This window comes from Mustela lutreola, chromosome 1 (assembly GCF_030435805.1).
Source record: "Mustela lutreola isolate mMusLut2 chromosome 1, mMusLut2.pri, whole genome shotgun sequence".
NCBI classification, from domain to species: Eukaryota; Metazoa; Chordata; class Mammalia; order Carnivora; family Mustelidae; genus Mustela; species Mustela lutreola.
In genome coordinates this window covers 189718894-189731793 of record NC_081290.1, presented here as the reverse complement: position 1 = coordinate 189731793, position 12900 = coordinate 189718894, and the positions used below count along the sequence as shown (strand labels likewise).

At 42.6% G+C, this 12900-nt stretch overlaps 1 protein-coding gene across 1 annotated transcript; it reads right to left on the bottom strand.

Moving 5' to 3' along the window:
• Positions 1-2145: 2145 nt before the first annotated feature.
• ATP5MG (ATP synthase membrane subunit g) lies at positions 2146-10506 on the bottom strand. The gene is made up of 3 exons (XM_059182239.1): positions 10351-10506; positions 4448-4608; positions 2146-3192 (listed from the first exon to the last, which is right to left on the bottom strand). The coding sequence occupies exons 1-3, from the start codon at positions 10400-10402 to the stop codon at positions 3094-3096; spliced, it is 312 nt and encodes a 103-aa protein (XP_059038222.1). The 5' UTR covers positions 10403-10506; the 3' UTR covers positions 2146-3093.
• Between the last annotated feature and the right edge of the window lie 2394 nt (positions 10507-12900).

Below are 12900 nucleotides of genomic sequence, written 5' to 3'. Positions count from 1 at the left end.
CTTAGGAATGTAAGAAAGGAGTGGAAAAGAAAGGAGAAACTGTTATCCAGGGAAAGCGTGAGGTGCATAGAACAAAGAATTAAGTGTGCAATGTGGACAGTTTCACATTCAATATGATCCCTCATAAAAAAGGGTCTAATATTTATTTTTAGAAGATTTTATTTGAGAGAGAAAGCAAGCTCAAGCAGGGGGATGGGCAGAGGGAGAGAGAGAAGGAGGTTCCCCACTGAGCAGGGAGCTCAGGCTCAATCCCAGAACTCTGGGATCATGACCTGAATGCTCTGGTATTTATTGACATTCATGTGGAGAAACTTTTTTACATAGTTGTTTCCTCAGAAATCCTACCTTTAGACCATAGTTGCTGACATACATGAGTAATAGGCTTGAACTTGAGCAGCTGTCCTCTCCCCTCTTTGTTGTCACCTTGTGCTAACAATGTCTGGGCTTCTACATAGTGAGCAAAGGTGGGGGGGGGGCACCTGTGTTCTCGGATGCACCCTGTGCAGGTTTCTGTCCTGGCTTCTGTTACCTGGAATTGAAATTGCCTGCTGCTGTTAGACCAGACAAACGGAGGGCAGAAATTGTGCCTTGTTAAACTCTTTCTATGGTTTTCCATGCACTGGCCTTAAGATAGCCCAAACCCTGGTATGGCATAAAAGGCACTTCATGATCTGGTCCCCATTCTCCGACCTTACATCACCACTTCTACCTGGAGATTCAGCCAGATGTATGTTCTTTCACAACCTCCAATGTGTCCAATTTCTTCTGACTTGACAGTTTTTTTTTTTTAAAGATTTTATTCGATAGAGAGCAAAAGTGCACAAGCAGGGGGAGCCTTAGAGGCAGAGAGAGAAGCAGGTTCCCCACTGAGCAGGGAGTCCCATGCAGGGCTCAATCGCAGGACCCTGGGATCATGACCTGAGCTGAAAGGCAAGGGGTAACGGCCGAGGAAATGAGGCACCACTGTCTTAATAGCCTTTACACAGGCTGTTCTACCTGCCCAGTGTACCAGGTTCCATTCTTGGCTCTTACTCTTCTGATTCACTTTTGATATTGGTTCCTCGGACAGCCTTCTTTGAACCCTCTTCACAAGTCTGGGTCAGACTCTTTCAAGCATGCCTTTCACTTCCCTCTTTATAGCACTTTTCACATTGTAACTGCACGCTTAATTACCTGTCTCACCGAACACTGAAACAGGTAACATTCAGTCTTATCCATGACGTCTGCCTCTACTCTTTATTTAGCACAGTGCCTGGATTTAGGAGTTACATGAGTATCTGAGGGATGCTGAAGTTGTCTGCTCATGACTCAGCACCCACAAATTCAGTGAAAGCCAGCCTCAATGGCTCTTCACTAGGAGAGAAAAGACTTTTGGGGTTCAGGAGGGCAAAAGTGAAGTTGCCACTTTGAGGAGCCGCTATTTTAACTTAAGAAAATACTGTACATGCACTATTAACCACCACACACTGGAGATGTGCTGGATGGCAGAGGAGGAAGTTGCAGTGGAGTGAGTAGTAAATGTTTGTTTTGAGGACTTTTTGGGGGTGACCAGATGGTTACCAAAAAAATTACATGTCATGAATCACCTAGGCCTTATAGGTTATTAGTGCTAGCTGATCTCATACCTTTTAATTTAATTCTCACTGTTATGAAACTGAGAAACCCCTGAAGATTACTAGGACTGTAGTAGTAATTTTCAGTCTTTTGCTATGCATATTTTAAGTTACCAAATGTCTTTTGAAGAGGTAGTTTCAGTTTTGACCACCTGTGATTACTTCAAGAAGCAGTAAGTTAGGCATGACTTCATTTCAGAAAAGCAGCAGCCACTGTGGAGACTTTCCTGCTGATCACTTAGGAAAACTTCCCTTGATTAAGCTAAAGCAGTGGTTTTCTAAGTGGATAAATTTGGGACTGACTGGGTGAATGTTAAAGGATTAATACTGTACTGTGAGCCATAATGCTTTTTCAGTATGCAGTTAGCTTTTGGTTGTCAGCTGGTAATGCATGTCTTGCCCTGGCTGCAGGAGTTACGATGGATTTAGAAATGTACCAATAAACCATTCAAAGATGGTAAAATCCCCTGAAAAGCCAATGAATGATTAAGTCTCTCCTACATCCTCAATAATAACAGCTCAAGAAGACAGATAGCAAGCATTTGTATTTATTTCAGGACATAATGTACTATTTAGAATAGAGAATACTAAATTTTTAACTATTTAAATATCCATAGGGTATTTTATTTTTATTAAGATAGGTTCTAAAAATCATGAACTGAACAGATTAATAATTTAACACACATCAAAATTAGATTTAAAAAGGAGTTGGTGGCTCTTAGTAGCTCTGTCCTGGTGTTAAAGATGGTGTAAAGATACTTACTTAGACTACAACGAAGTACTCTAACATTTATAAATGCAGGTGTTATCAAAAGGTCGATCTCTGGGGTGCCTGGGTGGTTCAGTCATTAAGCATGTGCATTCAGCTCAGGTCATGATCCCAGGGTCCTGGGATGGAGCCCCGCATCGGGGTCCCTGCTCTGCAGGAAGCCTATTTCTCCCTCTCCCACTCCCCCTGCTTGTGTTCCCTCTCTTGCTGTGTCAAATAAATAAAATCTTAAAAAAAAAAAATTCTGTAGCAAAGAGAAACCATCCAAATTTTATTCTTTAGATTATGGACATGATTTAACTATATCACTATGGCACGTGGTATTACTATTTTTCTTACTGTAGCAAGTCCTAGTTTTCCCAAGACCTTTTCCCTGACTATTCTGGAAATAAAATAAATTTGTCATGTATTTCAAACCTTCAGGTTAGAATGTTATCCTCAAAAATCTATTTGCCAGGTTGGTATATTCACATATATCCTTTCCGATTTTAGGCTAAGCAAAGACATGTCCTTAGAGCTGTATTAATGTATTAAAGCAAGACAATCCATCTTATTATCAAGAGAAACTATAATCCTTCCATGTAGTGTCTGACAGAGAAAACACTGATTTTGACACATTATCTTCTTTTATTCAAGTACCAGTCTGATCACACATGGTCCAAGAACCCTCAAATAATAAGCCACATATAAACAGATGTTAAAGATTGGTCTTCAAACATTATAGCCAATGATGCCACGCTTGCCTATGATCTCGCCGACATAAAACCACATCCACACCTCGGTGGCCACCAAACCATTCAGCAGAGCTTCCTGAAAAAAGCAGCACAAATTTTAATGTACATTGTTTTTCTTATGTATGTATTTAAAAGTACTCTTCCCCAGGATCAAGTAACAGAGAATGTAAGGATGCTATTCATTTAGAGAGCAGTTTTAGCCAAAGTCAAGGTTTACTGATGTTAACTTTGTTCAACAGCTGAGACACTTGAACTTTCAATTATGTAAGGTAAGTAGTCCAGAGCTTATAAATTCTTTCAAAGCATTCTTTAAAGACCTGAACTGACTTAACCCTTTCATTATTAGTTTATGAGACACTTTATGAGCCCTAGAACAACCCACATCCTGGAAATAGCTGACACATTTAGACAGGGCATTCATATGAAAGGATGGCCATAGTAAGGGAAGTCTCTGAAGAGACATTTCTGTCTGGCCAAAGAGAATTCGTTGACAGATGAAGAGCTCTGTCTTCCCCTTTCTTCATTTATTATTTGGTTTAACTCTTTCCAAGTATTCAGTAATGACTCAGTTTCACAGATCAATGTTTTACTGCCCTGAAAAAGGACGCTGTGTGCAAGTGCAACTAAGGATCTTGAAACTCCAGTTGAAGTACTCCTCTACAACAAAACCGGGCCTTTCCTTTTAGCACCTGGATGTGAATTTTAATTTTCCCCTTCAAACTAGACCAGAAATACCAGAGGTCTGAAAAACAACTGTATTTTCCAGGATGTAGATTCTAAAGCCAGAAATAATTTAGTTGTTTGGCTCAAACAAGCAAACATAAAATCCAAGTTCCAGTTCTTAACAATCTTTAGATTTTATCTTAATGCTATTCAGTAACCCTTCATATTACATGATACACTTGCTAGGTTTTGATATTTTTATCTTCATGTAAGTGTTAGTTGCCTGATAGTCCAAGAGATCTTTTGGCTAAACTGGGAGTATTTCTAGGCCTTTGGATTAAAAAAAGTACAAAATCAGCAAAGTAAGCCATCCTATTTTAGTATACTAACCAAAATAGGAGAGGGAAAAGAGTTGCCCAGAAAAAATGCTCCTTTCTTTGTTATAAGACTAACAGGAAACAAAGACATATGATAGCTGAATTATTTCAACCCAGATGACAACATTAGAAAGGTAAGAATCTTTCTCAGCAGTCAAGAAAGAGATTATCTTTCATTATGTAGGTTTTATTCTCACTGGAAAATACATATATTAATCAAAACAATCAGAAAAATCCCAAGGGAAGACATTTTCAGTTACGCACATACGTTTTCATTTAGCCCATAGTTACCTTAACTGTGAGCTGTTTGAAGCTACCAGTTTGAGCACTCTTGACTATTTTTTTCAAGCTCTGAATAGCTGTAGGGATCTCAGCAGGGGTTGGAGGAACCAGCTCAACTTTGGCATAGTGCCAAAATGTAGCCAATCGAGGCTTTGAGTAAGTCACAGCAGCTGGAAAACAAAACAAAACAAAACAAAAAACCAGGATGAACTCACAAGAGACCGAAAGAAGCAGATGTGTGGGCCGGACACAAATATTTATTCATGCATCACATTCATTCACTGCTTGTACCAAATGTGCACCCGGTGTGAAAAAGTCAAAGCTGCTCCCTGGTAACAAGAGGCTTTTAAAGATGCAGAACACCTGTGTCACAGGGAAGTTCAATCAGGCAGGAAGCTGTAAGCACATTCAATTATGCCAGGACTTCACTAGTGGCCAGCCAGTACGGTTACTTCATTTACGAATGGCAAATCTGGTTAACTGTAAAGTTATGAGAAGTTGGATTCAGAAACAAGAAAACAGAGCAATGTAGCCTTATTTTCTTGGTAGAGCAAGCAAAAAATTAGGAGGGAAAAAGTGTGGAAGGGGAGGGAACGAGCTACACAGAACAGCATCCTTAAGAATAAGATTAAAACTTGTCAAAGTGTTGGCTACGAATCCAGATGGAATTATACCAATTAGTGCCCATTTTTGGTATCCTCATCAATATGTGAATTAAATCTTTCCTTAACAAAAGCCCAGCTGCTCCTCCTTCAAAACAGTACAAATAATAAAAATAAAACCTACATGTATTGTTCAGAGCAGCCAAACTCAAATCTATTACTCTGGTGAAATTCCTCAAGGTAGTTAACTATTTCAGAGAAAAAAAAAATTCTTAATAACCCAAGTAGATGTAAGATTATGGTAGTGATTTCAGCAAGAGAAAGGCATTTAAAAAAAATTTTTTTAAAAACGATTTTATTTATTTATTTGACAGTAAGAGAGCACAAGCAGGGGGAGCAGCAGAGGGAGACAGAGAAGCAGGTTCCCTGATAAGCAAGAAGCCTAATGCGGGCCTCGATCCCAGGAACCTGGGATCATGACCTAAGCCGAAGGCAGATGTCTAATGGACTGAGTCACCAAGGCATCCCGAGAAAGTAATTTTATAAAAAAAGTTACAACAAGACAATGTGATAGAAACAGCACACTTGCATGAACATCCATAAACTGTCTACTATTCAAAGATGGGGGGGTGGTGCCTGGGTAGCTCCTGCAGTGAAGTGTCTTTCTTCAGTTCAGGTTATGATTCCAGGGTTCTGGAATCCCACACTGGGCTCCCTACTCAGCGGGGAGTCTGCTTCTCCCTCTGCCCTGCCCTCATGCTTGTGCATGTACTCACTCTCTAAAATAAATCTTAAACAAAAACAAAAAATTAAAACAAACCCCAAACATGGTAAAGATGGATTATCCAAGGTTCTTGGTACTTCTATTATTAGCTTCCTGGATTTGGGTATTCACTACTCTTAGAATCAGTATCTGCACCATCCTTTGTGCTCACAGCCATGGGTAAATCTTTAAGGAGACACAAGTTCTACATAGAACTGACAGTGCCTGGAGGATGGGGCTATCACACACAAAAAGGGGGGGGGGGTCTACCACAGAGTACAAAATCTTGTGTAATTGTCTTTACAGTTATCTTCAACACAGATATTTCATCCTTTTGAAAAAAAACACAGTACTTTGGGGTGCCTGGATGGCTCAGTGGGTTAAGCCGCTGCCTTTGGCTCAGGTCATGATCTCAGGGTCCTGGGATCGAGTCCCACTTCGGGCTCTCTGCTCAGCAGGAAGCCTGCTCCCCTCTCTCTCTCTGCCTGCCTCTCTGTCTACCTGTGATCTCTCTCTGTCAAATAAATAAATAAAATCTTAAAAAAAAAAAAAGTAAACAACAACAACAACAACAGTACTTTGTACACAAACACTATACTTTAGTTGGTAAATTTGTTTTTCAGGGAGTACAGGTTAAAAAGTTTCAAACTGCTTTATGTATGTATAAGGGATGAATAAAACAGATGTAAATGAATGGTGGATGATGGGAGCCAGGTTTCTCACTGTAGGAAAATTATAAATAGGCAAGAAAAGAAGCAAGAATAAATCCCATAGTACTGGATTAGAGTTGGAGACATTCATATGACCTCACCTGTAGCTCAATATATATACAGATGGGCAGATACAGAAACAATCATGTATATGCATATATACACATGGGTTACCATACACACACACCCTTAAGAGGCCCCAGAAGTGATGACATTCTAGCAGTCTAGTAGCAAGAAAGATATTCATTGCCTAGATCTTAGTTTCAAAGTACGTTGTCCAACAAAAGAAACTAGGACTCCTTGGAGAAATGGTTGATTCTAAGGCTGGGCAGGGAGAATGTAACATGACTTTGAAGGATTTTGTAGTACAAGAAAGGGGGTACTCAATGGGACAGAGGTGCCAACCTGAAAGGGTTCTCAATGGTCAAGGCTGCAACAATTTGAACAAAATAAATAACATACTTTTGGAGATAAGGAGGAGGAAATAAATGTACATGAGTCCATACATGACTGAATAAACACACAGGGAAGAACAAATCTTTCTCATAGAATTCCATTTAATTATATGTAAATACTCCTTCCTAAAGGAGATGGGATCCCTGCTGTTGGCAGCTGCTCCCTGCCCCCTCAGCACACACCACTGAGAAAACTTAGTTACTTGCTTCTAGGGAACAGATTATGGGAAGGGAAAAAACAGTAACTTTACAGTGAGAAACCTAGCAACACCACCATAACCAAAATGATGAAAACTATTTCATCAGTGATGTTACACAGGTATCACGTACATCCTGATATGTGATTATAGCATGTGGGGCCCCAAAAGAATTGATTTTTAAGTAATCTCTACGTGGAGCTTCACTTTTGTAATATTCTTTCTCAAAATCCATAGCTTGACTGATCATGAGAAAAATACCAGACAAATCCAGATTGGAGAACATCTTTATAGGACACCTAGATAGGTATTTACAAAAATACTTAAAAACAAAACAAAACAAAACTAAACTGTCAAAGTCGTGGAAAGTAAGAAAAACTGTCATTAAAGTGTTACATGTCAGAGGAATCTAGGGAGATTAACAACTCAATACGATGTGGAACCTGGATGGGCTCCTGGAACAGGAAGAGATTAATGGGAAGACTGGTAAAATCTCAATAATGTTTCAATTTTAGTAACCATGAAAAAAAAATTAAACTCTTATGACTTCTTTGGGGAAGTCTGATGATAAAGTTACTAATTTCTGTAGCTTCTTTGTGTCCCCAGGTTAATTATCAGATATAGTAATTTTTTTTTAACATAAACTCTCTCTCTCTCTCTCTCTATATATAAAAACAAGTTCTGTGCCGAACATGGGGCTCGAAATCACGACCCAGAGACTGAGAGTCATGTTCTACAGACTGAGCCACCCAGATGCTCCTATAGTCAGTTTTAAAAAAAAAATAATAATAAGATTATGTATGTATGTATGTATTTTTTTTAAAGATTTTATTTATTTATTTATTTGACAGAGAGAAATCACAAGTAGACAGAGAGGCAGGCAGAGAGAGAGAGGGAAGCAGGCCCCCCCGCTGAGCAGAGAGCCCAATGCGGCACTCGATCCCAGGACCCTGAGATCATGACCTCAGCCGAAGGCAGCGGCTTAACCCACTGAGCCACCCAGGCGCCCTGTATGTATGTATTTGACAGAGAGAGAGAGAGACAGCCAGAGAGGGAACACAAGCAGGGGTAGACGGAGAGAGCAGGCTGCCCGCCAAGCAGGGAGCTCCATATGGGACTCCATCCCAGGACCCCAGGATCATGACCTGAGCCTAAGGCAGATGCTTAACGACTGAGCCACCCAGGCGCCCCCCCCCCCCCCCCTTTTAAAAGATTTATTTGATACAGAGAGCGCATGGGGGAGAGAGTGCACAAGCTCAAGAGCAGCAGGCAGAGGGAGAGGGAGCAGCAGGCTTCCCCTGAGCAGGCAGATGCCTAACTGACTGAGCCACCCAGGCACACGGTTAGCAGTTTTTTTTTTTTTTTAAAGAATTGATTTTTTTTGTTTGTTTGTTTAAAGATTTTATTTATTTATTTGACACAGAGAGAGCGCGCGCGCGAGAGATCATAAGTAGGCAGACAGGCAAGAGGAGAGAGGAAGGGAAGCAGGTTTCCTGCTGAGCAGAGAGCCTGAGATCATGACCTGAGCTGAAGGCAGAGGCTTTAACCCACTGAGCCACCTGGCACCCCAAAAGAATTGATTTTTTTAAGTAATCTCTACGTGGAGCTTGAACCTGCAACCCAAAATCAAGAGTTGCAGGCTCCACTGACTGAGCTAGCCAGGTGTCCCAATTTTTATTAGACATTTAACATTCACATTTAATACACCGAATTACGTTACAAAGCAAAATATATTTCACATTTAACAGCCTGGCCCCAGCTGAGTAGTTCTTTCTGAGTACTTCTGGAAGAATAACAACTGTTACTTTTAATTACAATAATACAGGAGAGTTTGCTTCTTAGTAAAATTTCCTTTTGGTATTACTCTTCTTTTGCATTTTATTACTAAGTTAGTTTGCAAACCCACCACCTGAAAAATGTGAAAGCCATGCCCCAGGGGGAAAAAAAAATTCACCCGAAACTTAAAAAAAATGTTGCTTCGAATCATCCACAAAAGTCTAAAGGATAAAGCCACAATCCTTCTCTTTTTATTCATGTAAAGAAGTGTAGAGCTCTATCAAAACAAGTACTGGGATGATCTTAGTAACACTGCAAACTTGAGCTCTTTACAGAAATGTGTAAATTAGTCGACTGTGGGGTTGTATAGGAGGAGAGGCTCAAACATTATTGTATTTGGCACCCTAATGCCTTCAATAATCTACTGGCTGCTGATGGGAGCAAAGGAAGAAGATAAATCGATCACAGTAAAATAGGTTCAAAAATATCACATATAGTCAGAAAATTATTTCTGTTCCCATTTCAGAATCAAATTTGAGTGAAAGCTATCTAGAGATACGTTCTTCAACCGCTCACTAGAATATAGCACTCCAGAGAAGACGCTCCCCTCATTTTATTTCATCTCACTTTGGAAATAAAATGGAAGAGCTTGCTACCCAGAAGACAACTGCGATATTTCCTGACAGAAGAGGCTACTTCTCAGGGCTGTTGACTATTCAGGGTCGTTCTCAAGTACAGCGGTCTGTCAGTAAGCCAACGGTTTTTTTCAAACTGAAAAAAGCTCCATGAATATTAACGCTAGAATGATAAAGATTACTGTTCATACACCTCCCTTTCTATGTTTGTGGGAGCAAACATAGGGATATTCGTCCACAAAGTCCAATTCCATCTAAAATTTCCATTAGATGAAAGAAGCATTTCATAATCTGGCCAGGACAGAAAGCAAAGTCGACGTTCAAAAAGCATGCCTACCCCAAAAAATGTATGTAGACTTCCAGATACCCTATTTGAAACCAGACAACCTGGTGCGGCCAAATTTACGGTACTTTCACCTGCCTCTGCCCTCCCTTTCCCTCGTTCGGCCGCAGGGCCCTACCCTCCATACCCCCACGCCTCGACATCTAAGGGGGCGTCATGGCGGCAGTGGAGGGCGACTCCAGCCTTCCCACACAGCCCTCCCCTCCTTCACTGTGGCGGTTAGAATTCCGAACTTCTTGAGTATACTGAGAGCCCCAGCTGCAGGCCAGGCGGACGGAAAGGCTAGAGGAGTCGCAGCCTGGCCCCTGCTCTCCCCCACCGAGCCCCCCACACCGGCCGTCCCTCCCCAGCTTCCGCGGGGCCCTCGAGGCACCACCGCCCGCGGCGTCCCCTCAGACCCTCCCGCCCCGGCAGTCCGCCGCCGCGCTCACCGTTCACCAGCGCCGGGGCCTTCTCCGCCAGGTTACGGACAAACTGGGCCATGGTTCCAAGCTGGAAGGTCCGTCACCCGGGACGGCCGCTGAATGTCACCCTCCCCGCCCGAAGGACCCGCCGCAGGACCCCGTTCCGCTTCCAAGGTCAGGCCTCCTCTTTCCGTGCCAGTCCAAAGTATTTAGGCGTCCTGTTACCATTCCGGAATCTAGCTAGCCAAATTATTCTCTTCAGCCTCGGAGGAGAAAGAGCAGATGGAAAGGTGAGGTCAGAGAACACGTGGAGAGCGGTGGGCTTCGGCGGAGGAACAGGCATCTGTTGGGGCAGCCGCTCACAGAGGCCCGGAAGGCCCGCCCTCGGAGGGCGGACGCATGCGCTGTGGGCCTCCCATGCCGGCCTTGGCGCGGGCCGGCTCAGGTGTTGGCTATTTTCTGAGAAAACGTGGGAAGTTAGGCCTGGAAGGCGTCTGTAAGGTTTTCCTAGGCCAGGACGATCGTCTTATAAAGGCAGACAGCTCAAACGTGGAGAGTTATGGTCAGAGCCGGCGCCACATAACCTGTCATGTGATTCAGTCTTTTGCCTTTCTTCAGCGGATCTTTCCTAGTCCCGATCTCCCCTTCATTTTGTATCGGGATCGGAGTCCAGTCCCTCTAATTCCCTAGTGAGTCGCAAGGAACTATGGAGATGGGAGCAACAAAACATTTACTGAGGGAGGGCTTCCAGTATGTCGGGCCTCCAGTATGCCAGGCCTTTTGGAATTTGAGAAAGCCTGTTAGGCAGTGTCCCCCATTTAAGACTGGGATTGATAAATGGCCACATAGCTAGTGAGGGGCAGAGTTGGGATCTGACACGATTGCAGTGTAAACAGGTAAGAGGCGAATGCAATTAGGAGTGATGGTGATCTGGAAAGATTTCTAGAGAAGACATAACAGCTCTGTACTTCAGGATTGAAACTTTAATATGACTGGGAGAAAAGATTTATCTAGGGAAGTGGCATTTGATGTGAGAAGCATAATTTTTTTTTTTTTTTAAAGATTTTATTTATTTATTTGTCATAGAGAGAGAAGCGAGAGCAAGCACAGGCAGACAGAGTGGCAGGCAGAGGCAGAGGGAGAAGCAGGCTCCCCGCCAAGCAAGGAGCCCGATGTGGGACTCGATCCCAGGACGCTGGGATCATGACCCGAGCCGAAGGCAGCCGCTTAACCAACTGAGCCACCCAGGCGTCCCAAGAAGCATAATTATAAGTAATGTACCCTGGAGAAGCGTGAGCAAATCTGATTGATGAAATAGTCAGGTGGAAAGAAAAATTAGGGTTGACATCAAGGAGCCAAGAGCATCGTTTCAATGGCAGTGATTCAGCTGCCAAGTGCTCCAGAGAAGTCAAATTAAGACTGGGAAAGTTAATTTACCAATATGGAAATATTAGCTACAGCAGTTTCAGAAAATTAGGATAGAAGCCAGAGTATGTCTGTAAAGGACTGTAAGTTGGAAAACCAAATAAGGGGTGCTTGTGTGGGTCAGTCCTTAGACATCTGACGTGATTACACCTCAGGTTATGATCTCAGAGTTGTGCCCTGAGCCCCCCTTTGGGCCCTGTGCTGGGCTCAGCCTGGGCATGGAGCCTGCTTAAGATTCTTTCCTTCTCCCTCTGTGCCCTCCTCCACTCAATAAGACCAAGTAAGGATGTGGAACTTCAGGTGGACGCTGAATATAGAGAAGGATTGATAAAATATCTGAAGAGACAAGAAAGAAGATTGGGGGGGATTAGCCTTGGAACCTTGGGGCCTATTCACAGATGGGATGATGGGAGAGAAATCTGAAAGTGAAAATTCTGAAATCTGTATCTTTCTATTTAAGTGGAAGGCAAGATCTTCAGTGAAGGTCTGAAAGATTGGCAGAAAGGTTCAAGTTTGGATTGGAGCTGAGTTTCTGGACACATAGAGTTGTTGGGCAGTGTTAGCAACCATTGATTTGTGGTCACAGCACTCTAAAGATTTTGTCATTTTTCTCCAACAGTGGTCTACAACTTGGATACTGGAACAGAGAGGAATGACTGGGTCAATCTAAACTGAGTTCTCACAGGGAAAGGGTAAAGAAACTAGGGGCAAGACAGGGAATGTGGAGGCACCTGGGTGGCTCAATGGGTCATGATCTCTGGGTCCTGGGATTGAGCTCCACATTGGGCTCTCTGTTCAGCGGGGACTCTGCTTTCCCCCTCTCTGCCTACTTGTGATCTGTCAAATAAATAAATAAAATCTTAAAAAAAAAAAAAAGACAGGGAATGTGATAGTGAATGATTAAAATGAAAGATCTGGGGTTTAGGCTAGATAAAGAAAAGCGAAGCTGGACGTGAACTGATGAGGAAAAAATATGCCCAAACACTCTTCTGCATAACTCGTGGGTCCAGAAGCCTGGTAAGGGAGGTTAGCTCAGCCAGGCGACCGACATTTGATACCACCTTAAAGAGAAGTGAAGGTCAGAGTCCTCTCAAAATTCCGAGAAACTGCCACTAGCTTTTCATACTGTAATGAAGGAAGTGATAACAAAGG